At 43.6% G+C, this 27,738-nt stretch overlaps 1 protein-coding gene across 6 annotated transcripts; it reads right to left on the reverse strand.

Moving 5' to 3' along the window:
* Positions 1 to 91: 91 nt before the first annotated feature.
* LOC139386669 (transcriptional repressor p66 alpha-like) lies at positions 92 to 26,876 on the reverse strand. 6 transcript variants are annotated; one of them, XM_071132444.1, is made up of 11 exons: positions 26,657 to 26,876; positions 10,504 to 11,067; positions 8,962 to 9,103; positions 8,532 to 8,660; positions 8,242 to 8,319; positions 8,015 to 8,143; positions 7,508 to 7,723; positions 4,945 to 5,218; positions 3,613 to 4,055; positions 3,176 to 3,419; positions 92 to 2,482 (listed from the first exon to the last, which is right to left on the reverse strand). In XM_071132444.1, exons 2-11 carry the CDS (start codon positions 11,061 to 11,063, stop codon positions 2,346 to 2,348), a joined length of 2,352 nt encoding a protein of 783 aa, XP_070988545.1. In that variant the 5' UTR covers positions 11,064 to 11,067; positions 26,657 to 26,876; the 3' UTR covers positions 92 to 2,345. The 6 variants fall into 6 exon arrangements, with proteins under 6 accessions (XP_070988545.1, XP_070988548.1, XP_070988547.1 ...); XM_071132447.1 differs by having other exon boundaries at positions 3,290 to 3,419; positions 26,657 to 26,842; XM_071132446.1 differs by having other exon boundaries at positions 7,508 to 7,699; positions 26,657 to 26,839.
* Between the last annotated feature and the right edge of the window lie 862 nt (positions 26,877 to 27,738).

The raw sequence follows: 27,738 nt of genomic DNA on the forward strand, positions 1-27,738 counted from the left end.
AAAACTGCCGCGTGGAAAATCACGTCATGAAAAAAAAATCACGCTATGATTGGCATAATCAATCATTTAATGACTCATTCAGACCAAATGAAAGGGTTCAAATTACGTTTATTTTTTATTATTACTTTCTGTAGCTGGGAAAAATTAAACCAAACAAATTGGAACATCATTTTGTATTATGCATAAAGGGATGAGAGGGTTACGCTTGACAGTTAACAGCCCAAGCTACCCTGAATAACAAACAGGGTGGTTACTGGTGGTCGGTGTTGAGTTGGGGTTCTGGGGGCCAACTTCAGTTCCTGCAGTGTGTATTGTTTTTCATAGTTCTCAATGATGGCATCTGATCTAGCACTGAAAATAATCTCAAACAATTTTGACAACCCATGTTCATTATTTATAAACCATAGAGAGCTTTTACAGAAGTACAAAACAAAACTGAAAAAGGAGTAGGAGACTGTAGTTGAGGAAGAGAAGAAGCCACATTATTATTATTATTTTATGAACAGGAGCACTGTTGTAAATCCAGTTACCTCACCACAGGCCTGTTTGGAATACAAGTTATTGGTCCTGATGCCAACCAAAAACAATTAACGAGTGATTTCAATATTAGACATTTTTATTCTCTCCTCAGTCTTTTGTACATTTCAAATTTGTTAAAATTCCCCTATAAGTTGCTTTAACAAACCCAGCTTCAACATATGGCAACCAGAAATCTAAACTTGAGATGTCCCAGAGCATGTGACAATACCTGCAATCGGTTAACTTTCATCCCCAGATGAGAACATTCTGGAAAATGACAAGTGTCATTGATTGATACAGAAGGTTTGAGCATATTAAACCAATTGAAATAGTATCCATATTCAATTACTTTTTCCAGACCAATTCCAAAAAGTGTAATGATTCTAGATGACTTAACTTTTTCAGCCAACATATGGAAACTTTGATCAATTATTAAAAAAAAAAAAGCAATACACTGATTCATCAGAGAAATCGACAATCAGTGTAAAACATATAGAACAGATGTAATCAGAACACACCTGTGATGACTCTTGTTATTCTAGAATCTTGTCTTCCATGGAAACAATTTAGCATGTAATTCAAGACACACTGTATTATACTATTGGTTCTCTTTACAGACATGTTATTACAAATATGAAGGGACAAGTCAGAATGGAATAATAGAAATCCAAAGCAGAGTCTTCAGACACAAATATAGAGATCCTCTACTTGTTTTGCTTATGTCAAACATGAGTGTGGAGCAGCTCTGTCAAATTGCAAATACAGATGTAGGATCTTAATTTGAGCCATTCTCCTACAGCAGGAACAGAATCCTGCAGCAACAGGAAAAATGTGAATTATAATTAATGGACATTTTTGTAACGGTTGATACATTGTTCGTAAGGGAAAATCTTGAAATTACAAACTTTAGAAGCTTTTTTAACATTTCAGATACGCTGCAAGTTTTAAAATGTCCTGTGTTGCAAGAAAGTTCGTCTGCAACAGGGTGATCAAATTAAGATACCATATCTGTAGATGAAGAACATGCATGGGAAGGAAAAATGTTTTACTTTATTTTCTAAAAAGTGTATGAGGCTAGTATAAATTGTTCAGTTGTTAAAACCAACATCATGACAGGAATTTTTCATTTATACATCAGTTCCCAAACATATCCAATAACTTACTGTAAATACAAACAAATTCCAAATGAACTGCTACTGAGGTTATGTACTGAAAACATCATTGCTCAGTTCTTTTAAACTTAAAAGAGAATGTTTATTGGAGATCATATTTTTTGTCTTTTAGCTTTTTTAGGGTACTCTTGAATATGAAGTAAACAGTTCCAAGTAATTTCACCTTGACCACACCCCAACAGTTTGTCTGCATCCCATTCGCTGAGTCTAAGATGACAGAGGGCCAATCAGCTCCTAGTTCCATCCAATAGGTAAAGAGCTGTCCATCGTTTCCATGGTAAGACATCAACACGCAGTCGGCAGAAGGCCAGCATAAGTTCTTGAGAGAAAAGCAACATTCTCAAGCCATCATAAACTCACAGACATCATGGCTGACAAACATATGGAAGGAAGCCCTTTATGCATTTCTTGTTTTGCTCCGGTGTAAATCGCTCTTTATGCACACTGATCAAACATCGGTGAGCCTCATGAGAAACAACAGACTTGAAAGAGAAACAAAAACACTAAGACATTTTTTTTATTGAGAATGCTTCCCCTCAAAAGTTTGGAGGCTGCGTTTCCATAACTGTCCTCAGGGGGAGAGGGAGGGGGGCTGTATTGTTGGCATTGACAACAGTAGCTAATGGTTATTGATAATGGTAATGAATGAGATTATTATTTCCATGTGTTAGCTGTCTGGGAGATGGGGCGCGATGGAATCATGTCCAGGAGGTACTCTCTCTGGCGGGCGTCCACTGTGGACGAGGTCTTATGGACTGACAGACTGGGGTTCACATAGGCCATGGTCACACCTGCAGAGAGAAGGGAGAGGTCAGTCTCTGACGAAGAGAGTGCACGGAGCATAATACCACACACACACAAGAGCACGCACAGATGCACAAAACCACACACGTGTAAATAACATTGATCTCAAAGCAGAGAAGACATGGACTAACTCTACTCTAGGGGGAGGTGAGGTGAGTAGCCATGGAGTCCAAGGAAAAACCCAGCCACCAGAAGGACTGAAGCAGGAAGGAGGAGACAGAGCATTGAGGGGAACAGAGGGAGAATCTCAATTGCATACTCCTCGCGTCCTCTCTTCTCGCCTCCTTCTCAAAACCCATTAGATGAGAAAGCCAGAGGTCCCTCCCCTCTGACCTTCTCCTCCAATAGATTTTGAGGAGGCGAGGAGAGAGGATGCAATGAGTATGCAATTGAGATTCTCCCACAGAGAAGTGAGATGCAGAGTCCAAAAACAATCCCTATCCCATTGGCTTAGGAGTAAACATTATGGTGATGGCTCCAGTAGGTTTAGACAAGCTTCGGACATTTTGCTTACACCTGTTTCCCTCAGATCAGCAAACACCCAAAGGAAAGCAACTAGTAAAAGGGGCTAGGGGGTGTTTTTGGACTGGGACAAACGTTCAGTGTGTAGAGGTAGAAGCTGTGGGCAGTGTGGTGTGGTGGGTTGGTTGGTTGGGGGCCCAGTCGGTATTAGAGTCTACCTGTGTTGATGTTCTGCTTCCTCCATGCAGTGGCTTGGGCGCTACCTCTGCTGCTGTTCCCACTGGAGCTGCCCTTAGAACCCTGGGCAGCGGGGCGCACATGGGCATGCTTACCTGGCCGGCTGACCAAGGCCGCAGCGGCCACAGCGCTCTGCAGCTGAGAGGAGGAGGAGGAGAAGGAGTGGGACACGCCCCTCACCCCCACCGATGGGATACTGCCACGGGAGAGCTGGCCCTGAGGGCTCTGGGGGGAGGGAGAAAGAAGATATAGAATATTGAGTGACAAGAACAGACCACACAAGCCAAGGGAACCATACTCTCTGTATGTAGGAGAATCTCAGAACCGTCTGTATCAAATTGAATGTGACAGGGCCTGGAGTGGCTCCGGTGGTGATGTGACAGTTTCAGGGAACTGTTGAGAAGTGTCTCACCCCTACCTGTTTGATGTTGGAGTGGTGGCGTGCAATGCTCTGTCCTCTGTTCTGCTGCTGGTGATGGTGATGGTGCTGCAAAGAGGAGACCCTAGCCTGGGCCTGAACCTGCTTCAGCTGCTGGGACATCAGATGCTCCGCCTTCACCGACGGAGAGGAGGAGGAGGAAGAGGAGGAGGGGGTGTGAGAGACAGGGGAGGCGGTCTGCTGGAGGATCCGCTGCTCTATCTCCTGCTCCTGCTGCAGGGCCTTGACGAACGCAGCCTTCAGCCTATTGGTGTGCTCAGCCTTTAGGGCTTTCTTCTGATTGGAGGACATGCAGTCAGCACAGAGTATGGTCCCGCCCTTGGCCTTGTCCTGCCTCCAGCGACAAGTAAAGTCGGTGCTACACTGGATGCAGGTGAAGGGCTCTTTGATGGCAGGCTTGACCGGGGGCAACCCTGTTTTAGCTGGGGAGGACAGAGGATGAGTGGGATTACACAGAACAGGAGAAAACTGGTTTCAATATGAAGCCTAATGATCAAATACTACTGGAGGAAACCCATCTGACAGTATTGTGCTGTTAGGGCATGACCTCTCCTGGTGAAGTGATATTATTGTGTAATGAAGTGTCTGTGAGTGTAAAATATGTGTTTGTGTAACTTTGATGATGGAATACTGTAATTTAATAGTGTTAATATCAGCAAAATGTTTTGTACCGCTAGTGATGGTTTAGTAGTGATATACAATGATTATAAGCAGTGTAGTGCGCTTGTTTATAACAGTGTAGCGCGCTTGTTAATAACAGTGTAGCGCGCTTGTTAATAACAGTGTAGCGCGCTTGTTTATAACAGTGTAGCGCGCTTGTTTATAACAGTGTAGCGCGCTTGTTTATAACAGTGTAGCGCGCTTGTTAATAACAGTGTAGCGCGCTTGTTTATAACAGTGTAGCGCGCTTGTTTATAACAGTGTAGCGCGCTTGTTTATAACAGTGTAGCGCGCTTGTTAATAACAGTGTAGCGCGCTTGTTAATAACAGTGTAGCACGCTTGTTTATAACAGTGTAGCGCGCTTGTTTATAACAGTGTAGCGCGCTTGTTAATAACAGTGTAGCGCGCTTGTTTATAACAGTGTAGCGCGTATGTTAATAACAGTGTAGCGCGCTTGTTAATAACAGTGTAGCGAGTATGTTAATAACAGTGTAGCGAGTATGTTAATAACAGTGTAGCGAGTATGTTAATAACAGTGTAGCGAGTATGTTAATAACAGTGTAGTGAGTATGGGGTGGGGCAGAGGAAAGGGTTGGGAAACCCTGGTATTGGGTAATTTAGAGTTAATACCAGTGTAATAAGTACTGTACCTCTCATCATGGAGTCCAGCAGGTTCTGCACCACGTCCTCCAGGCCCACTAGGTAGATGAACTCGTTGTTGGCTGCCGAGGGCAGGAAGTTGAGCTCTGGGGCGGGAGGCTTGGGAGGAGGAATCTCCAGAAGGGTCTTCTCCAGCTGCTTACGCAGGGCTAGCTTAGCCGCAGCCTGACGGGCGGCAGGAGAGTCGTTCACGTTGACCACTGACACACTGCTGTTTCCAGACTGGGAAGAGATAGAAGAACCCTTCATGTTGGTTGGAGAGGCCTGGGAGAGAGTGGGATGAGGACCGGATGAGAGGGAGAAGGAAGGAGGGAAGGGATAGACAAATAGAGGAGACAAGTGGGGGAAGAAGGTATCCAGGTGAGGTTTGAGGTCAATCATTTAAAAAAACATTATTTTTTTTTACAGCAAGACAGATCAGATTAATCAAAACTGTTGTAAATTCAGGTCTATTCTCTAGAGGAAAGTTAGCTAAGCTTGAGCGGTTCAATATACCCAAAGTGTGAATGCAATTGGATTGATCAAATCAAATCTGCAAGTCTCACCACTCTATGATCCACTAGCCTAGAGGGGAGAACACCATCTCTACTTGCCATTTTCAATCTGTATCAAGTGCAAGGCTGCCTCATGTGCACCAGCTGATCGCAATGATAACGTTGAAAACAATCATGCATTTAATCTTTCATCAACAATATCTGTTTTATAATGCACATTCAATGCACTTATCGTCAAATAATAACTACTACTACTGGCTTCCTATCCAAACTTCTCAAAATTATTGCTAATTGCCAAAAGGATGTAACTAATTATTTAATTTAGTACTTTGGTTCTCCATATTTGTTTTTTTTTAAATCACTGCTTCTCAGAGTCTGAACCACCCCCCTGGCAAAGCCTTTAAAAATACTGTGTTTGTTTCATGTGTTTTGTATCATTTTTGGTCAACTGATGAAACTAACACTGTACAAATTCAAAACTATTTAATCAGTGTTATTTCCTAATAGTTGCTGGTTGAAAATACAATCTACACAGGATATTCTAATCATCAGGTTTTGCATGGGTGTAGTTTTGGCTTGCTTGGTGACATCACCGGGCTCTATAAATTAGTTCTGGATTTCATGGAGATTTCGGTGCCAGTGCAGGATTCTTTTTTACGTAGCTGCTGCCCAGTAGTGATGTGAAGTTTGGCTCTTTTTAATTACTTAGATCTGTTCAACACGTTCAGTCAAAAGAACAAATCTTTCAACCCATTTTATTCAGTAATGCCAAGAGCATGCAGAACCCCCTACTGGCAAACAATTAAGTAAAAACTCAGTAGGTTTCATGATTCTACAAGCCTCTCATTCACCATAGGGGCTTATTGTAGCTGTCATTTGTGACAGACTTCTAAAAAAAAGTGTCCATTTGTGATATCTAAGTATACAAATATGATTATTTAGTGATAGCTTTGAAAATAGGTCTAATTGTGGCCACAACCAGACTAGATTCTGAACAACTCTTTGCGTAATGTTCTCGGCTTGACAATCGCAAGAGATTAGCACAGTATGCAAGCTGCAGCAGCCATCTAAACGAATCGTTCGAGTTTAAGTGTTGAGTAGAGGCATGTGTTTGTTTTGGTTCTACAAAGCTGTGTTCATCGAATAACATTCAATAATCAATTAATTGCATTAACCCTGGTCATCAAATGTATTATAATGTGGGCACATAAGCTATATAAAAAATTATATTTGTGTTTGAATTTACTTTTGCTATAGATGACTTTCATTATGTTTTAGCGCTGAAAACCATTATGCTACGTTTTTGCCAATTGAAGACAATTCAAAAAAGCAGACAAAAACTCTAAGACTATAAGGATGCCTGCCGTGTCACTTGAATAGTGTATAATAGCTAATTTCAGGTTACATATCCCTCCCCATTAGGTCCCTCCAGGCTGGTGGATTGATCCACACCACAGATAAAAGAGGAAGCCCAGATAGTTCACAGGGGGTATAAATCTGAAGAATCCATTTAGAACCCACTCACCACCAAATATGGTGATGAAGGGAAGTCCATTGGCGGGCAGAGGGAGGAGATGGAGCTAGATGAACTGGGCCGACATTCTGCTGATTTTCTCATCAATGAAAAATCAGATCTCAATAGTTTTCTGTTCCCAAAAGTAGAATATTTTACGAACGAAGTGCACACGTAAAAAGTAGACGTTCCCTGATGAAAATATGCAATTAAATGCTAAAATGCACCAATGGGATCGAGCTTGAAGGTGCTTGGCTCTGCCCACCTCCTTGCTTGTTCTACCCACGGTGCTTCATTTGCTCCCATTGGAAAAGACACAGATGAATTATCTTGGGTTAATTCTATAATCTTTGTCCACACTGTGGTTATTGCACCACTCTGGTGCTCTCCCCCTCACCTCTCAGACCAATCCAAGACATTCATAGCCAAATTCTTGCTTGAGAAATAGTTTGTTTATTTTTAACCATTTTAATGGAAACCTATTGCAGTAAGCGACTTATTTGTTACCCAGAAATGATTTGTTATCGAGATAAACCTCTGACCCACTTGTGAGATGTTAACCAGCAGGCTGGCATTGTTGACGTTGCCCACCCTGATGAGGCCTGACTGCATGAGGCCTCTCTGGGCCTGAGAGCCAGGTACGTTGGCCCTGGGAGCCAGCAGCAGAGGAGGGGGGCCAGAGCTCCCTGAGCCAGACCCTGACAGCTGCTGTTGCTGCTGCTGCCGGAGAGACTGGATCTGCTGGGGAGACACAGCGATTGGCTACCCGGGACACATGACACATGGGGGACAGGGGAGTGAGTGGACAGAGGAGGAGAACAGGGACAGGGCAGGGATATAGGGGGCCAACATAGGTCAGACAGAGGACATATAGGAAAGGGCAAAGGACAGTCAACAGAGGACAGAACAATTATAGAGACAAAGCAGTGATATGGGGGGAGTGTGGAGAGATAGGGAGGGAATGAGAGAGAGAAAAAAGAAAACAGGTGAGCATAGTCTAAGACACAAAACTCTGTCATTTTGAGTATTGATATCAGTAGTGGCGTGTCTTACCTGTGCCCCTCTGACCAGAGGTGGCATGATGATCTGGGAGTTGTGGCAGCCATGTTTGGAGGAGATCTGCTGCCCTCCCCTCACCAGAGGAGGTGGAATGACTGTGCCTGAACTCCTACCTGACACCACCTGGGGATAAAATTAAACGATGCAATAAACAGAAACCTGGTTAACATGATAAACTTGTGTGTGAATTAAAGCTTGTTCGTGTGAGACAGGTGACTGACCTGCTGGGAGCCTTTGCTGGCTGCGATGGATCCCCGGATCAGAGATGGAGGAGCCGCAGAACCCGACAATCCTGAGGGCTGTGGAACAAGACAGAAATGGACAGAATGAGCTGTTTGTGTGTGTGGGTTTGTCTGTGTGTGTGCGAGACTGGGATCTGAACTCCAATCTTCCACTCTGGGAAACCAAATTCCCTCCTGGGCGAGGGGGAAACACTGATTTTAAAGGGCAACCAGGGCTACCTCATCACGATAGAGTGAGTCCAGCTCACCGTGGCTGCATGTGTCCATACCTTCTGCAACGCATCCTTCTGTATCTGGCTCTGGCGTAGTTTCTTCAGCAGCACCAGCTTGGCCTCCTCCAACCTCAGCTCCTCCTTCAACTGTTTGATGATGCGATCCCTCTCCTCTGGCCTGCTCTTCTACACAGACAACAGATAAAGACTAGTTAGACCAAAGAGAGAAAGACCGGTACAGCATAAAGAGAGACCAGAGCTTCAATCCACAAAGTGTCTCAGAGGTAGAGCGCTGATCTAGGATCTGTCTGTACGTACAATATAAAAGTTGAAACTGATCCTAGATCAGCTCTCCTACTCAGAGACGCTTTGTGGATAAGGGCCCTGGGCCCGGACTAGTTATAAGTGCTGATCTAGGATCAGAAAACCATAGAAAGTGACTGGTATGAGGAACATTATGGGAGGGTGGTATAGCTCTTTCACTAACCATGAGTAGGACTGTGTCCAGCTCCTTGAAGTGGTTCAAACCGTTCATCGGCGGACTGCAGGAATCGTTATCTGACAGGACAATGACATCATCATCATCATCATCATCTGGGGACGGGGGACACGGCTCCCTCTTTATGGCCCTAATCGAAGGAAGAAGAAAGGGGTTGATATTTACATTGAATTTAATCTGAAAAAGGTGGAGAGAGGTGTAGTAACCCATGTTGTCCACAAGATGGTAACAAGAGTACATTCATAATAATATCTTCTATAGTTTCACTTCTCACGAAGTTGCACTTCAACAATAAGAGATATAGGTGGCACCTGGCTAGCCTCTTACAGGTGGCACCTGGCTAGCCTCTTACAGGTGGCACCTGGCTAGCCTCTTACAGGTGGCACCTGGCTAGCCTCTTACAGGTGGCACCTGGCTAGCCTCATAGGCTTTAGGTTTCTGTATAAGCACTTTGTGACATCTACTGGTGTAAAAAGGGTTTCCTAAATACATTTGATTTGTTAAAGAACGGGGGTCTTTTGGGACCGAGGGAATATATTGAAGAGGGTACAATTTGGATCAGTTCTCTGTTATCTACAGTGTCCAGTATCAGACAACTGTCCTCAGAAATGGCCCCCTTACCAGGAAACATAAAGCTGTGTTGACATGATAAGGAGTAGGAGGAGACTGCATTATAAACTCTTCACACCTAGACTAGCGGTGTCTCTACTGGAAGGCTACCAGTTTATATCTGTTGTATGTTAGATATGTGTGTGGGCCAGTGGCTCAACACTAGTCTAACCACATTCTGTTTGAGTTTCATTAGCATCAATGAAATGTATTGTTTTGCTGTAAACTTGTATTGATATGAATTACTCAGTTGACAGTGTGACATAGAGTAATTGACTAATTCCAGATTGTAAAGACAGATTGTAAATTCTCAAAAGTGGGCATTAATATAATATTTAATGAATAAGGAGGGACAACCAGCCTCCTCCTCAACACCTTGAGTGACTTCTTCCTCAGGGTTTAGCAGCACCATCACCACTTCCTGTGGATTAATCACTCTTCCAAAGCAGGTCACATGACCCTCCACTCAGGCATCATCACGTGACCCTGCCTCTCACTCTGCCCCCCTCCCCTTGCTGTTCTTTCCACAGTGAAAACCATGGCAACAGCCAGTTGGAACCGGTTTATGACACACAGGCTTCATTTCGTTCAGGGGAGTTTTAAGGGCTCTCCAGTGATTTCACAGTTTCTCGTTTCAAAAATGAAGCAGCACAAAGTACATAGAGAGCTATGCAAACAAAGCTCCACCCCCTTCCCCTCAAAAAATGTACAAAATAATGTTTATCTAATTGATCTCCCCCTTTCCCACACCAAACCGATTTAAGACTTCTGTCAGAACCAAATTATAAAACGTTTTGTTCATTGGGGAAAACTGATCTGAAGTCAGTTTCAAATGGTATAGAGTAAACGCTACTACTAGTACTAGAGTAAAAGGAGCTGATCTCACATCAGTTTTTAAGAGAATAAATACAGTGTTCTCACCCTCTAGAGGTGCTCATGTCCAGAGCCTGCTCTCCTGTCTGGACCTCCACTTTAATGGTAGCCTTCACCTCCGTTGACGTCATCATGCTGCTGGCCACCTTCGGTTCTGACCGCACAGTCCGGTTCTGCCCATCTAGATGCATCTCACTCTTCACCTTTACCTGGTCGCCGCAGTCATTCCGCTCAGTCCGGTTCTCTAAGCTCTGTTCTGACTGTTTCGGTGCCCGGTCCTGCTCTTGCTCTTTTGCCAGGTGCGATGGTAACACTAACGGTAATGTTAATTGGGGTAGTTCTGGTTCCGTTGCCTTCTCAGGCTGGACCACAGGCTTGACCAGAGGTTTAACCAGGTCCTGGTCATCCTTCGTTGTTTCAGGTTGTGGTTCTGGTTGTGGTTCATTTGGGCTCTCATGATCCTGGTCCGGAGCTCCAGTCTCGGCCCCGTCTAGTTTGAGCTTTTTGCTGTCAGACTGAGTGGGAGGTGCTTCAGAATCATGGGGTGAGATTTCCCTCCCCAGCGCCCTCTTCTGGCTGCGTGTCTGACGAACAGCCTCCTCAGACATCCCCCTACAAAGATAAGGAGAGAAGAAAACTTGGTCAGCCATTCACTGGAATAGACAAAGCTGACATCAATAGATAGTCAAGCAGAATATAGCCTTGGACTAGGGTGGCTATAGCTGACCTCAAATCAGTTGTAAAGCATAACGTGTATAGACCTTGGACAGGCATTGCTGACCCTGAAGCAGTTACTGAGGACAGAGAAAACATTAACGCCAGATTCGGTCCCTCTCTATGAAGCTAGGTGGGCAACAGATGTTGTCCTATGGGACAGAATGGAGTAAGAGACTTACAGTACTTAGCTAGTTCTCTCTTTCTCTCTGTGTCACTGCAACTGATGGCTAAGGGATTGGGACACACATGACCACCTTGGTGCCAGCTACCCAGATGCTAGCTGCTCTTAATCCCCGCCTCCCGTTTACACACACACACACACACACACACACACACACACACACACACACACACACACACACACACACACACACACACACACACACACACACACACACACACACACACACACAGTGATAGGGAGACAGAGACAAACAAGGAGTAGAGAGACTTGACCAGTCAACACTAGACTGTTCGAGATGCTGCAAGACTATGACTATGACACAGTCATACTGACAGACAGATTGTAAAGTGAGGAGTTGTGTTCTGTGTCATACATGCAGTAAACAAACAAATTGAAGACTCAGGCCTCTCGTCTGCCCAGTGACGGACGGCAGGAAGCTACGACTTTGGAAAAAAACAACCACATTTACACTTTCACCAGGGGACACTTTTCAGCAATACACACAGCACCCACACATTGCCCCCTCCCCTTTCAATTTCTCAGAATAGTTATGTCCGCGAATATGCAGAGCACACACACACACAGCCGCACTCATTACTGTAGTTAGGCCACTCACACACATTTCATCTGATAAAAGAAACCTGACAAGTTTTTTGTTTTTTTTACCCATCTGACATCACTAAGGCACATATGACCCTTCCCAGGATTCATTGGGAGACACAAAGCACTTTTCCTAAGAACCCGTTTAAACCGGTTGGCAAGTGTGTGTGTGTGGTTGAGAGAGAGGCTGAAGCAGGTTAACCCTTTGAGGCCAGGAATGAAAACTCCACTCCTACACTGACAGATTATTATTTGAGACGGTTGATTTGATTTCAAAAAAGCTAATGACTCAATTTGGCATGAGGGTCTGCTATACAAATTAATGGAAAGCGGTGTTCGGGGGAAAACGATACTGGACTGACGATACTATAAAAATCAACAAGTGTGCGGTTAAAACCGCCAAAAACCACATCTCTTCCCACAGGGCCGTGGGGTGAGATAGGGATGCAGCTTGAGCCCCACCCTCTACAACATACAGGGCATTCGGAAAGTATTCAGACCCCCTGACTTTTCCCACAGGGCCGTGGGGTGAGACAGGGATGCAGCTTGAGCCCCACCCTCTACAACATACAGGGCATTCGGAAAGTATTCAGACCCCCTGACTTTTCCCACAGGGCCGTGGGGTGAGACAGGGATGCAGCTTGAGCCCCACCCTCTACAACATACAGTGCATTTGGAAAGTATTCAGACCCCCTGACTTTTCCCACATTTTCTTATGTTACAGCCTTATTTTAAAATCTTTTTTGTTCCCCCAACTCAATCTACACACAATGCTTCTTTAATGACAATCCAAAAACTGGTTTTTGGCAGCGATTACAGCCGAGGCTTCTTGGGTATGACGCTACAAGCTTAAAACACCTGTATTTGGGGAGTTTCTCCCATTCTTCTCTACAGATACTCTCAAGCTCTGTCAGGTTGGATGGGGAGCGTTGCCTGCGCAGCTATTTTCAGGTCTCTCCAGAGATATTCGATCAGGTTCAAGTCCAGGCTCTGGCTGGGCCACTCAGAGACTTGTCCCGAAGGTACTCCTGCGTTGTCTTGGCTGTGTGCTTAGTGTCGTTGTCCTGTTGGAAGGTGAACCTTCGCCCCAGTCGTAGGCCCTGAGAGCTCTGGAGCAGGTTTTCATCAAGGATCTCTCTGTATTTTGCTCTGTTCACCTTTCCCTCGATCCTGACTAGTCTCCCAGTCCCTGCCGCTGAAAGAAATCCCCACAGCATGATGCTGCCACCACCATGCTTCACTGTAGGGATGGTGCAAGGTTTCCTCCAGAAGTGACACTTGGCATTCAGGCCAAAGATTTTATTATTGGTTTCATCAGACCAGAGAATCTTGTTTCTCATGGTCTGAGTCCTTTAGATGCCTTTTGGCAAACTCCAAGCAGGCTGTCATATTCCATTTACTGAGGAGTGGCATCCGTCTGGCCACTCTACCATAAAGGCCTGATTGGTGAAATGCTGCAGAGATGCTTGTACTTCTGGAAGGTTCTCCCATCTCCACAGAGGAACTCTGGAGCGCTGTCGGAGTGACCATTGGGTTCTTGGTCACCTCCCCGACCAAAGGCTCTTCTCCCCCGACTGCTCAGTTTGGCCGGGCGGCCAGCTCTAGGATAAGTCTTGGTGGTTCCAAACTTCTTCCATTTAAGAATAATGGAGGACACTGTGTTCTTGGGGACCTTCAATGCTGCAGACATCTTTTAGTACCCTTCCTCAGATCTGTGTCTCAACACAATCCTGTCTCGGAGCTCTACAGACAATTCCTTCGATCTCATGGCTTTGTTTTTGCTCTGACATGAACTGTCAACTGCAGGACCTTATATAGACAGGTGTGTCACTTTCCAAATCGTGCCCAATCAGTTGAATTTACCACTGGTGGACTCCAATCAAGTTGTAGACCCAGCTCAAGGATGATCAATGGAAACAGGATGCACCTGAGCTAAATTTTCTCTCTCTTAGCAAAGGGTCTGAATACTTCTGTAAATAAGGCATTTCTGTTTTTTAATGCATTGGTTTTTGCCTTGTCATTATGGGTTATTGTGTGTAGATTGATAAGGGAAAAATGAATTCAACCCATTTTAGAATAAGGCTGTAAAGTAATAAAACGTGGAATAGGGAAAGGGGTCTGAACAGTCTGCAGCACCCAGCCTCACCCTACTGCAATCTGAAGTCAAATGTCTACTGTTTGCTGATGATCTGGTGCTGCTGGGCTCCAGAGTGGGGCAGCGGTCTAAGGCACTGCATCTCAGTGATAGAGGCATCACTACAGACCCTGGTTTGATCCCGGGCTGTATCACAACCGGCGGTGATCGGGAGTCCCATAGGGCGGCGCACAATTGGCCCAGCGTCGAACGGGTTAGGGGAGGGTTTGGCCGGGGTAGGCTGTCATTGTAAAATAAGAGTATGTTTCTTAACTGACTTGCCTAGTTAAATAAAGGTTAAAACAAATACAAGGAGGGCCTACAGCAGCACCTAGATCTTCTGCACTGTCAGACCTGGGCCCTGACAGTAAATCTCACTAAGACAAAAAGAATGGTGTTCCAAAAAAGGTCCAGTCTCCAGGACCACAAATACAAATTCCATCTAGACACCGTTGCCCTAGAGCACACAAAAAAAACTATACACACCTCTGCCTAAACATCAGAGCCACAGGTAACTTCAACAAGGCTGTGAACGATCTGAGAGACAAGGCAAGAAGGGCCTACGCCATCAAAAGGAACATAAAATTCAAAATCCCAATTTGGATCTGGCTACAAATACTTGAATCAGTTATAGAACCCATTTCCTTCATGGTTGTGAGGTCTGGGGTCCGCTCACAAACCAAGAATTCACAAAATGGAACAAACACCAAATTGAGACTGCATGCAGAATCCTGCAAAAACATCCTGTGTACAACGTAAAACACAAAATAATGCATGCAGAGCAGAATCAGGCCAATTTGGTGTTAACGATCAAAATCCCGAAAAGAGACGTTAAATTCTACAACCACCTAAAAGGAATCAAGTCCCAAACCTTCCATAACAAAGCCCTCACCTACAGAAAGATTAACCTAGAGAAGAGTCCCCTAAGCCAGCTGGTCCTGGGTCTCTGTTCACAAACAGACCCCACAGATCCCCCAACCAGCAACATAATTAGACCCAACTAAATAATGAGAAAACAAAAAGATAATTACTTGACACATTGGAAAGAATAAACAAAAAAACTGAGCAAACTAAAATGCTATTTGGCCCTAAAGAGAGAGTAAACAGTGGCAGAATACCTTACCATTGTGACTGACCCAAAATTAAGGAAAGCTTTGACTATGTAAAGTCTCAGTGAGCATAGCCTTGCTATTGAGAAAGGCCGCCGTAGGCAGACCTGGCTCTCAAGAGAAGACAGGCTATGTGCACACTGCACACAAAATGAGATGGAGCTGCACTTCCTAACCTCCTGCCAATGTATGACCATATTAGAGACACATATTTCCCTCAGATTACACAGATCCACAAAGAATTCGAAAACAAACCCAATTTTGATAAACTCCCATATCTATTGGGTGAAATACCCCAGTGTGCCATCACAGCAGCAAGATGTGTGACCTGTTGCCACAAGAAAAGGACAACCAGTGAAGAACAAACACCATTGTAAATAGAACCCATATTTCTGTTTATTTATTTTCCCTTTTGTACTTTAACTATTTGTGCACATCGTTATAACACTGTAAATAGCCATAAAATTACATTTGAAATGTCTCTATTCCTTTGGAACTTTTGTGAGTGAAATGTTTACTTTAATCTTTTATTATCTATTTCACTTGCCTTGGCAATGTAAACATCTGTTTCCCATGCCATTAAAGCCCTTTGAATTGAAAGTGATGGGGGGGAGGGGAGATGAAATAATTAAAAAGAGGGAGGAATGAAAACGCCCAACATACTGATGCATACTCATGTCTGCTGTCACCATGACAACTCTGCACATAACTCTGTAGGCACTGACTAGGTAGTAGTGCCTACAAGGCACAGATCTAGGACCAGCTCACCCTCCCCAAATTCTAAGCTCATCTATTAGGGCCGAAAACGATAAACTGACTTCAGAGTGGTGTCTGGAGGAAACGTCATCCTATTCTTACAGTGCAATGTCACGGTCTACAGTGTAGTGGATGTTAACCCTATGAGCAGCAGGTCCTAGGGTAGTTCAGCTTTTCAACAGGAAAGGTCAGGATCTAAATGACTTAATGGCTGACATATATCAGGTTACATCTCCATGGCAGCTCACACACACACACACCTCTAACGCACCCACACAAAAATCTACTGAGATGACTTGTCTGTGACATTGTCCCTTACTTAAGTATTGATAGACCAGTGTTTCCCAAACTTGGTCCTGGGAACCCAAAGGGGTGCATGTTTTAGTTTATGCCCAAGCACTAAACAGCTAATTAATAATCAAAACTTGGTTACTTGAATATTTGAACCCCCTTGGGGTACCGAGGACAGAGTAAACACTGATAGATCCATCTATCAGCAAGCTCTCCCTCTTTGCCACACACAGGAAAGGCCTATATTGGCATGATCTGAACATCTCACCATACTGTACTTCCTCTACTCACTAAAAAGTGTGTGTGTGCCCAGGCAGTATATATTAGAGGTCGACCGATTAATTGGAATGGCCAATTTAATTAGGGCCAATTTCAAGTTTTCAAAACAATCGGAAATCGGTATTTTTGGACACCGATTTGGCCAAATATTTATATATTTATTTAAGTGTTTTTTTTTACACCTTTATTTAACTAGGCAAGTCAGTTAAGAACACTTATTTTCAATGACGGCCTAGGAACGGTGGGTTAACTGCCTTGTTCAGGGGCAGAACGACAGATGTTTACCTTGTCAGCTCGGGATTCAATATTGCAAACTTACAGTTAACTAGTCCAACACTCTAACCACCTGCCTCTCATTGCACTCCACGAGGAGCCTACCGAATGAAGTAAGATGCCAAGGTAAGTTGCTAGCTAGCATTAAACTTATCTTATAAAAAACAAACAATCAATTATAATCACTAGTTAACTACACATGGTTGATGATATTACTAGTTTATCTAGCGTGTCCTGCATTGCATATAATCGATGCGGTGCGCATTCGCGGAAAAAGGACCATCGTTGCTCCAACGTGTACCTAACCATAAACATCAATGCCTCTCTTAAAATCAATACACAGAAGTATATATTTTAAAATCTGCATATTTAGCTAAAATAAATCCAGGTTAGCAGGCAATATTAACCAGGTGAAATTGTGTCACTTCTCTTGCGTTCATTGCACGCAGAGTCAGGGTATATGCGATAATAATAAACGTTCTGTTTTCGAAATGATAGTTTCCGGATTCGACCATATTAATGACCAAAGGCTCGTATTTCTGTGTGTTATGCTATAATTAAGTCTATGATTTGATATTTGATAGAGCAGTCTGACTGAGCGATGGTAGGCAGCAGCAGGCTCGTAAGCATTCATTCAAACAGCACTCTCGTGCATTTTGCCAGCAGCTCTTCGCTACGCTTCAAGCATTGCGCTGTTTATGACGTCAAGCCTATCAACTCCCGAGATTAGGCTGGTGTAACCGATGTGAAATGGCTAGCTAGTTAGCGTTTCAAATGTCACTCGCTCTGAGACTTGAAGTAGTTGTTCCCCTTGCCCTGCAAGGGCCGCGGCTTTTGTGGAGCGATGGGTAACGATGCTTCGAGGGTGGCTGTTGTCGATGTGTTCCTAGTTCGAGCCCAGGTAGGAGCGATTGGAGGGACGGAAGCTACAGTGGGGAGAACAAGTATTTGATAACCTGCAAAATCGGTAGTGTTTCCTACTTACAAAGCATGTAGAGGTCTGTAATTTTTACCATAGGTACACTTCAACTGTGAGAGACGGACAAAAATCCAGAAAATCACATTGTATGATTTTTAAGTAATTAATTTGCATTTTATTGCATGACATAAGTATTTGATACATCAGAAAAGCAGAACTTAATATTTGGTACAGAAACCTTTGTTTGCAATTACAGCGATCATACGTTTCCTGTGGATCTTGACCAGGTTTGCACACACTGCAGCAGGGATTTTGGCCCACTCCTCCATACAGACCTACTCCAGATCCTTCAGGTTTCGGGGCTGTCGCTGGGCAATACGGACTTTCAGCTCCCTCCAAAGATTTTCTATTAGGTTCAGGTCTGGAGACTGGCTAGGCCACTCCAGGACCTTGAGATGCTTCTTACGGAGCCACTCCTTAGTTGCCCTGGCTGTGTGTTTTGGGTCGTTGCATTGCTGGAAGACCCAGCCACAACCCATCTTCAATGCTCTTACTGAGGGAAGGAGGTGTTTGGCCAAGATCTCGCGATACATGGCCCCATCCATCCTCCCCTCAACATGGTGCAGTCGTCCTGTCCCCTTTGCAGAAGAGCATCCCCAAAGAATGATGTTTCCACCTCCATGCTTCACGGTTGGGATGGTGTACTCATCCTTCTTCTTCCTCCAAACACGGCGAGTGGAGTTTAGACCAAGGGTGATTGACTGTCATCTTGAACTTCTTCCATTTTCTAATAATTGCGCCAACAGTTGTTGCCTTCTCACCAAGCTGCTTGCCTATTGTCCTGTAGCCCATCCCAGCCTTGTGCAGGTCTACAATTTTATCCCTGATGTCCTTACACAGCTCCCTGGTCTTGGCCATTGTGGTGAGGTTGGAGTCTGTTTAATTGAGTGTGTGGACAGGTGTCTTTTATACAGGTAATGAGTTCAAACAGGTGCAGTAAATACAGATAATGGGTGGAGAACAGGAGGGCTTCTTAAAGAAAAACTAACAGGTCTGTGAGAGCCGTAATTCTTACTGGTTGGTAGGTGATCAAATACGTATTTTCCACTATAATTTGCAAATAAATAAATTAAAAATCCTACAATGTGATTTTCTGGATTTTTTCCCTCATTGTGTCTGTCATAGTTGAAGTGTACCTATGATGAAAATTACAGACCTCTCATCTTTTTAAGTGGGAGAACTTGCACAATTGGTGGCTGACTAAATACTTTTTTGCCCCAATGTATATAGCTTGTGATGTAACGCCTGCCAAAACAGGGCATTTACCATGGCACTGACTCTGAATGGGATTTAGCCCAAAAGGAATGTAACCATGACAACAAACTGACAAGAAAGCAAGTAACCTTACCTATGGAATGCTCTCTGTCTCACCAGGAGGCAATTTCTAAATGATACCAACTACGATCAACTTCATCATTGTCACCACCATCACAGACCTTAACCATCTGGAAGTCTACAGCTGGGTCTTTCATACAACAGTCAGACAAAAACACACTATCAGGCCGCTGCACAAGCACTACCGGTCAATAGAAACAGTGTCTAAGTCTGCAACCCTGCATATGTTTTCTGTTTTTTCTTTACTGCATATCTTAAGGGTAGGCAACAACACATCTGCCACACTGATCCACAACAAGGGGGCCCCTCAGGGGTGCGTGCTTAGTCCCCTTCTGTTCACCCATGACTGCATGGCCAATTACGACTCCAACACCATCATTAAGTTTACAGACGACAACGCTGGTAGGCCTGATCACCGACAATGATGAGACAGCCTATAGGGAGGAGGTCAGAGGCCTGGCAGTGTTGTGCCAGGACAACAATCACTCCCTCAACACGATCAAGACAAAAGAGATGATCGTGGACTACAGGAAAAGGAGGGCCATGCACACCCACATTCTCATCAACGGGGCTGTAGTGGAGCAGGTTGAGTGCTTCAAGTTCCTTGGTGTCCACATCACCAACAAACTATCATGGTCCAAACACACCAAGACAGTTGTGAAGAGGGCACAACAATGCCTATTCCCCCCCCAGGAGAATGAAAATATTTGGCATGGGTCCTCAGATCCTCAAAACATTCTACAGCTGCACCATGGAGAGCATCTTGACTGGTTGCATCAAGGCCTGGTATGGAAACTGCTCTGTCTCCGACCGCAAGGCGCTACAGAGGGTAGTACGTACAACCCAGGACATCACTGGGGCCAAGCTTCCTGCTATCCAGGACCTCTATTCCAGGCGGTGTCAGAGGAAGACCCTAAAGATTGCCAAAGACTCCAGCCACCCTAGTCATAGACTGTTCTCTCTGCTACTGCACGGCAAGCGGTACCGGAGCGCCAAGTCTAGGTCCAAAAGGCTTCTTAACAGCTTCTACCCCCAAGCCATAAGACTCCTGAACAGCTAATCAAACAGCTACCTGGACTATTTGCATTGACCTCCACCTTTTTTACTCTGCTGCTTCTCATCGTTTAATATCTATGCAAAGTCACTTTACCCTAACCTACATATTACCTCAATTACCTTGACTAACCTGTACTCCCGCACATTGACTCAGTACAAGAGGTCGACCGATTGTGATTTTTCAACACCGATATCGATTATTGGAGGACCAAAAAAAGCCGATACTGATTAATCAGACGATTTATTATTTTTATTGTAATAATGACAATTACAACAATACTGAATGAACACTTATTTTAACTTAATATAATACATCAATAAAATCTATTTAGCCTCAAATAAATAATGAAACAGGTTCAATTTGGTTTAAATAGTGCAAAAACAAAGTGCAATATGTGCCATGTAAGAAAGCTAACATTTAAGTTCCTTGCTCAGAACATGAGAACATATGAAAGCTGGTGGTTCCTTTTAACATGAGTCTTCAATATTCCCAGGTAAGAAGTTTTAGGTTGTAGTTATTATAGGAATTATAGGACTATTTATCTCTATACCATTTGTATTTCATTAACCTTTGACTATTGGATGTTCTTATAGGCACTTTAGTATTGCCAGTGTAACAGTATAGCTTCCGTCCCTCTCCTCGCTCCTCCCTGGGCTCGAACCAGGAACACATCGACAACAGCCAACCTCGAAGCAGCGTTACCCATGCAGAGCAAGGGGAACAACTACTCCAAGTCTCAGAGTGAGTGACATTTGAAACGCTATTAGCGCGCACCCCGCTAACTATCTAGCCATTTCACATCGTTTACACCAGCCTAATCTCGGGAGTTGATAGGCTTGAAGTAATAAACAGCGCAATGCTTGAAGCATTGCGAAGAGCTGCTGGCAAAACGCACGAAAGTGCTGTTTGAATGAATGCTTGCGAGCATGCTGGTGCCTACCATCGCTCAGTCAGACTGCTCTATCAAATCATAGACTTAATTACAACATAATAACACACAGAAATACGAGCCTTAGGTCATTAATATGGTCAAATCCGGAAACTATCATCTCAAAAACAAAACGTTTATTCTTTCAGTGAAATACGGAACCGTTCCGTATTTTATCTAACGGGTGGCATCCATAACTCTAAATATTCCTTTTACATTGCACAACCCTCAATGTTATGTCATAATTACGCAAAATTCTGGCAAATTAGTTCGCAATGAGCCAGGCGGCCCAAACTGTTGCATATACTCTGACTCTGCTTGCAATGAACACAAGAGAAGTGACACAATTCCACCTGGTTAACATTGCCTGCTAACCTGGATATATTTTAGCTAAATATATAGGTTTAAAAATATATACTTCTGTGTACTGATTTTAAGAAAGGCATTGATGTTTATGGTTAGATACAGTCATGCAATGATTGTGCTTTTTTCGCAAATGCGCTTTTGTTAAATCATCCCCCATTTGTTGATGTTGGCCGTCTTTGTTGGGAAGAAATAGTCTTCACACAGTTCGCAACGAGCCAGGCGGCCCAAACTGCTGCATATACCCTGACTCTGTTGCAAGAGAAGTGACACATTTTCCCTAGTTAAAAGAAATGCATGTTAGCAGGCAATATTAACTAAATACGCAGGTTTAAAAATATATACTTGATTTTAAGAAAGGCATTGATGTTTATGGTTAGGTACACGTTGGAGCAACGATGGTCCTTTTTCCGCGAATGCGCACTGCATCGATTATATGCAATGCAGGACACGCTAGATAAACTAGTAATATCATCAACCATGTGTAGTTAACTAGTGATTATGATTAATTGATTGTTTGTTTTTTACAAGATAAGTTTAATGCTAGCTATCAACCTACCTTGGCTTCTTACTGCGTTCGTGTAACAGCCAGGCTCCTCGTGGAGTGCAATGTAAAGCAGGTGGTTAGAGCGTTGGACTAGTTAACTGTAAGTTTGCAATATTGAATCCCGAGCTGACAAGGTAAACATCTGTCGTTCTGCCCCTGAACAAGGCAGTTAACCCACCATTCCTAGGCCGTCATTTAAAATAAGAATGTGTTCTTAACTGGACTTGCCTAGTTAAATAAAAGGTGTAAAAATAAATAAATACAAATACAGCAAAAAAATATATATATATTAAAAATATATATATTTAAATCGGTGTCCAAAAATACCGATTTCCGATTGTTTTGAAAACTTGAAATTGGACCTAATTAAAGTGGCCATTCCGATTAATCAGTCGACCTCTACTCAGTACCCCCTCGTTATTGTTAATTTATTTATATATATTTTTTTAACATTTGTTTATTTAGTAAATATTTTCTAAATTCTTATTTTTCTTAACTCCATGGTTTTTTAAGGGCTTGTAAGTCAGCATTTCACAGTCAAGTCTACACCTTTTTATTCGGCGCACGTGACAAATTAAATGTGATTTAAATTATAATTTTCTTGATATCCAAGTATCAGCTTTAGAACATGATCATCGACTCTCAGAACATAGAGAGAATCAGGAAAATGGCTTCTGGAGACGTTCATTCCAACGACAGGAAGCAGATGTAGGCTGTGCAATGATATGATACTTTTCCAAGGTCAGAAAATCAGCAAAAACTCAATCTCTGCTGTAGCTAACATATCCATGCCCAGGCCCTGTGTGGATTCTGTAACCTACAACCAGACCAAGTTCACTTCTTCTCAGCAGCCGCCTCAGCATGCCGTTTACTCACGAATACAGACCTTTACCTTGGTGAAAATATATATCTAGCTATCTGCACTGCGGGATTCGAACCAGCTCAATGGATCTACGCAGAACCATACATTACATCTGGAACCTTTAGATAAGGTATTCACAAACTGGCCGGCATCCCGGAGTCACCTCTTCACTGTTGACGTTGAGACTGGTGTTTTACGGTTACTATTTAATAAATGTATTGTATAGTGTGTGTGGCAGGCTTACAATGATGGCAAAACAACATTTGAGAGTCCGCTGACCCTGGTGCTAGAGGGGGTACGCAGCTGTAGGTTGAATGTTTGAAGGGGTACGGGACTATAAAAAGTTTGGGAACCACTGCTCTAGATCAACGATGGGACTGGCTCAAGCCAAAATAAGACTCTCCTAAAAACCATGTAATATTTGAAGATAAGACACACAGGGGGACTGAGACCCTTCACAATGCATCAATACATGTCTAATCTGCTCTTTCAGACTAGATTATAGGCCTACATTAAGACAAAACAACATATGTTAATAACCCTGTGCCGCCTAAATAATATGGTCGCATACACATATTTAGCAAATGTTATTGCGGGTGTAGTGAAATGACTGTGTTCCTAGCTCCAACCGTAATTAGTGTAATTAGTGTGAGTGGCAGATCTTCCAAGGCTTAGCCATCCCTGTGTCTATGTGGAGTCAGGGCCGACGTGTCCTTACACAGAGGAGACAAAAAGCAGGCCTCTCACACCATAGGCTACAAACACCCTGTTAGACACCACTTGTGTTAACCTATGACCCATGGCCTGTTGGACAGGACAGGTGGTAAAAGGTCAGAGAAGAGAAAGACAGAAAATGTGTAGTATTTCAATGAGCTGCTTGGATGAGCTTTGACGGGGCTACCTCTCTAGGATACTTGAACTTTCTACACCGATAGCTAGTGGCTGGGTTTTTCAGAACTGTGCAATTCAATGGTTTACTTTGGGCATCTGTTTGTATGCTGCAAACAAACTACAGAGAACTGGTCTAGAATTTGAATTGTTGGCATCAGCGCATTTGCCTAACAAAATTTACATAGGCTAACGGCTATTGAGTTCAGAACCAGTAACACACACACACACACACACAAATCCACAAGGATAAGTGTTTGTTTAGACAATGTAATGAACGCCTGGGAGTGGGACACAGTAAAGTCAATGCCACTTTGAGCAGGGTTCCAAACACAGGGGTGCCAATGAGTGTAGTCTAGAGTGTCCCCTTGACACAAATAATGTCACCTCCATAACTGTTACAAACGTCCACAACATGGACAGCAGATCTCTCATGTTATTAAAAAATATTACCCTTGGCCCTGCCCACTACCTTTAGAGACCATATGTAATTGGAACCCTTGCTGTTGTTGAGGAAAGTTTGCATGACCACTTCACTGGTAACGACAGGAGACTGACTACAGAAGACTGACGACAAACAGTCTCCATCATTCAGGATTGCTTTACACAGAAGATAATTCTCTCTTCAGTTTAGGCCTACAGGCGCAGCCGCGGGACGATGTTTAGGGTGCTGCAATTTTTTCCCGCAGCACACCTGATTTTTAAGGGTACTGGAGCATCCCTACTTCCCTCGGCTATGCCTACAGGTGGTTTGTTGGGGCGGCAGGTAGCCTAGTGGTTAAAGTATTGGACATGTAACCGAAAGGTTGCAAGATCAAATCCCGAGCTGAAACATCTGTCGTTCTGCCCCTGCACAAGGCAGTTAAACCACTGTTCCTGCCATCATTGAAAGTAAGAATGTGTTAACTGACTGGCCTAGTTAAATAAAGATACAATTTAAAAAACAATACTTTCAATGAGGGTTGACCGTTTGCAATATTACATATACCTAAACGGCAGACCGCCCCCTCCCCTTTTTTTAACTAGGCAAGTCAATTAAGAACAAATTCTTATTTACAATGACGGCCTTGGAACAGTGCTTGTTCAGGGTCAGAACGACAGATTTTTACCTTGTTCAGCCCGGGCATTTGATCTAGCAACCTTTCGGTTACTGGCCCAACACTCTAACCACTAGGCTACCTGACGCCCCTTGCATTAAATCACAGGAACAGACATTCTTGGAAATCAACATGAGTGAATTGTTTGGACCTGTTTCTCAACCCTATAAAGTGAATGTTAGGGATGCAATCACAAAGGCCAGAGAAGGGCTTACAAAGACTCTGCTCTGCCACTCTCCATCCAACTCTACATTACTATGCGGCCAGAATTTCTCACCGGCAATGTGAGGACACCTATAAGGTCCTCTTGACTAAGCGCACCCCCAAAGCAGCCATGTGACATCACATTGCAAAGAACATCCAAATCTATTGTTCTGATGAACAACTGATTGTCCTGTTCCAGAACCTTTATGTTTCTATTTTTTTGCCACACTAGAATTCCTAACAGAAACCAGAGTTAGCACTAAATTAGACAGATAGCCTTATCTTGCAAGCCATTTCCATATGATAAAATATGACCTTGTTGCGTACTACTTGGTTACACATAACTAGGGGTCAGAATTTCCTGTGTCGTGATCTGACCAGGAAAAACTCAGGACCCAAGGAACCAGCATAGGTACCAGGCACTGACAACTCACTGATCTCTGTAGCTACATGCAGTACAGCACAAAGTAACAGAGGCTGGCTCAGATACATTTGCAGGGCACTGCACCAGCCTATACATACCGCTAGGCTGGAGAAAAATAGTGTGTAAATGTGTGTGCGTTCAGCTTTAAGAGGAGGAAGACCATGGTCGTCACAGAGAAGTAGGAAGATTACCAGGGACTCTTAATCCGATACAGTAGAACCTCCATTAAAAACAATACAAATACCGAAAATGCAAACTCGCCCCTTTAAAGACCAAACACAGCCCATGCTTTATTTTGACCGGCTTTTCGTAAATGGAGGAAATAGCTGGCATGTTTATAAATCGCACAACCATGAAAATAAACTAGCTAGCTAGCATAATGCCAATTTATCATTAGCACTCGTGCCATCTTAGCTACCTGTCCAGATATTTGTTTGGCAACAAAGTGAAGCACAATACACGCACTTTACGAAACCGTAACTTGGTGCATTTAAATTGCTAGCAAATAATTAGCTTGCTACCTAAACTTTTTTTTAAACAAAAACAACCAGGTACCCGGACCTACAAGACAATGAAGTAACGTTAGCTGAGCCTAGCTTGCTTTTGGGGTGGGGAGAAGACGGCCAGCGGAAAATTGTAACTCCAACACTGGCCAAATGTCTCAGCTAGTTAGCTAATATATATAAATATATATATATAAACTATATTAGCTACATGTTTTAGTAGTTCGTGATTAGCTATCTTCGCATTGGCAAACTACCTGGGTTGTCAAAAGGCTAACTAGCCAAGTGCTGCTCTAAAAATAATTCTAACTCCCAGTCCAACGAACAAACACTCGACAATCCGATTCAGATTGACTGTCTCTGTTCGGTCGACTCAACTCAAAAAATATAGTTTCGAAGTGACATTATTAAAATACTAAATATCGTCTGACTATGTGTAGTCATAACAATAAAGTCTGGAGATGCGACTTCTATAAAACGTATGCACCGCCCTTCCCGTTCCCAACCGTAGCTTTTGCTCTGCGGAGAAGTGCTACTTTTCAACAGCCCATCAGCTTCTCTATCGTCACAGATAGGTGGAGGAAGAGGAGCTGGCTCGCGACAAGTCCGAATAAAAGGCTTCCCTCAATCCACTTCCACAAAAAAACTTCGGGACACCTCAATCAACTTACTCGGTCGATTCGACAGCGATCCGTCGACTGCGGGTCGTCCAAGGTATTTAGGATGACAATCAGCTCCGATAATTCGATGTTATTTAAAAATACAGGGGATACCCTCTTTTTTTCTGCCCTCCCCGCTACCGCCTCTGTTGCCAAATAATGCGCTTCTCAACACACATGGAGCCGCGGCGTCACCGCAGTGGGCATGCGCGCTTCAGCACGCCAGGGGGACCAAGTGCACGTCTATAACCACTGATCACCAAGGGGCAAAGTAGCACAACCATGCCACGGTCCCCTAGGTCTTGTGGTTGCTTCTTGCCTAAGATACAAGTAACAGCTGATCCAGGATCAGGATGATTTTTAGCATAGCGAGGAGGAATAAGGAGAACGGATCCCAGATCAGTTGCCATAGACATGGGTCTGAGGCTGAACCCTATTCACGTGCACAGTGGATATGGTGGATGCCATATATCTCCTTCTCTTTTCATAACAGGTCAGAAGACAATACAGAAGCAAAGTGTATCAACATCAGCAGTATCAATACCATGGTGAATAGCCTACCTTTGGGCATTCATGATTGAGACCCCACACTTGGTAGAATGTTCGATTTCATTCTTATAATCCAGTTAATCTCAATAAGAAATGACCACAGCTCACCTAACCTGAGTTTTTTTTAAGGTAATGTAAGGGAAGTGTGGAGATGTGGGTTCAAGTTGCCTCTACGAACAGATCCAGGATCAGCTTAGCTTACTTTACCCTGCCCCAATGCTAACAATACTGACCTTAGACCAGTGTCAACGTCATTATACTCCAAGTACTCAGGTTGTGGGTAAGGGGGAGAAGTGGGGAGATGGATGCTCAAAAGAGCAGGGGGACTGGGGGAGGGATACTCAAAAAAGTGAATGCCCCTTTCAGCTAATTCTTATGCTGTTCTTCCCCAAAGACACATGGTGAAGTTGCCTCATACACTGGTTTGAGGTCAGTTTTGTTTCCCCTCCCTAATGTTTAAGGTTAGTCAAGGTAGCCTTATCTTTGGCCCTAAATGACTTCATACATCATCACGCCACACATCTCGCTCATCTCTTCACAGGTTC

The sequence above is a fragment of the Oncorhynchus clarkii genome, chromosome 28 (assembly GCF_045791955.1).
Source record: "Oncorhynchus clarkii lewisi isolate Uvic-CL-2024 chromosome 28, UVic_Ocla_1.0, whole genome shotgun sequence".
Classification (NCBI taxonomy): domain Eukaryota; kingdom Metazoa; phylum Chordata; class Actinopteri; order Salmoniformes; family Salmonidae; genus Oncorhynchus; species Oncorhynchus clarkii.

Excerpts from the sequence above, each read along its gene's own strand:
- LOC139386669 (XM_071132444.1), bottom strand. The coding sequence starts at position 11,063 with ATGTCTGAGGAGGCTGTTCGTCAGACACGCAGCCAGAAGAGGGCGCTG. Across the intron at positions 7,724-8,014 it reads CTCTGGTCAGAGGGGCACAG|CCAATCGCTGTGTCTCCCCA; the intron begins GTAAGACACGCC and ends TGTCCCGGGTAG. Across the intron at positions 4,056-4,944 it reads GCTGGACTCCATGATGAGAG|CTAAAACAGGGTTGCCCCCG; the intron begins GTACAGTACTTA and ends TGTCCTCCCCAG.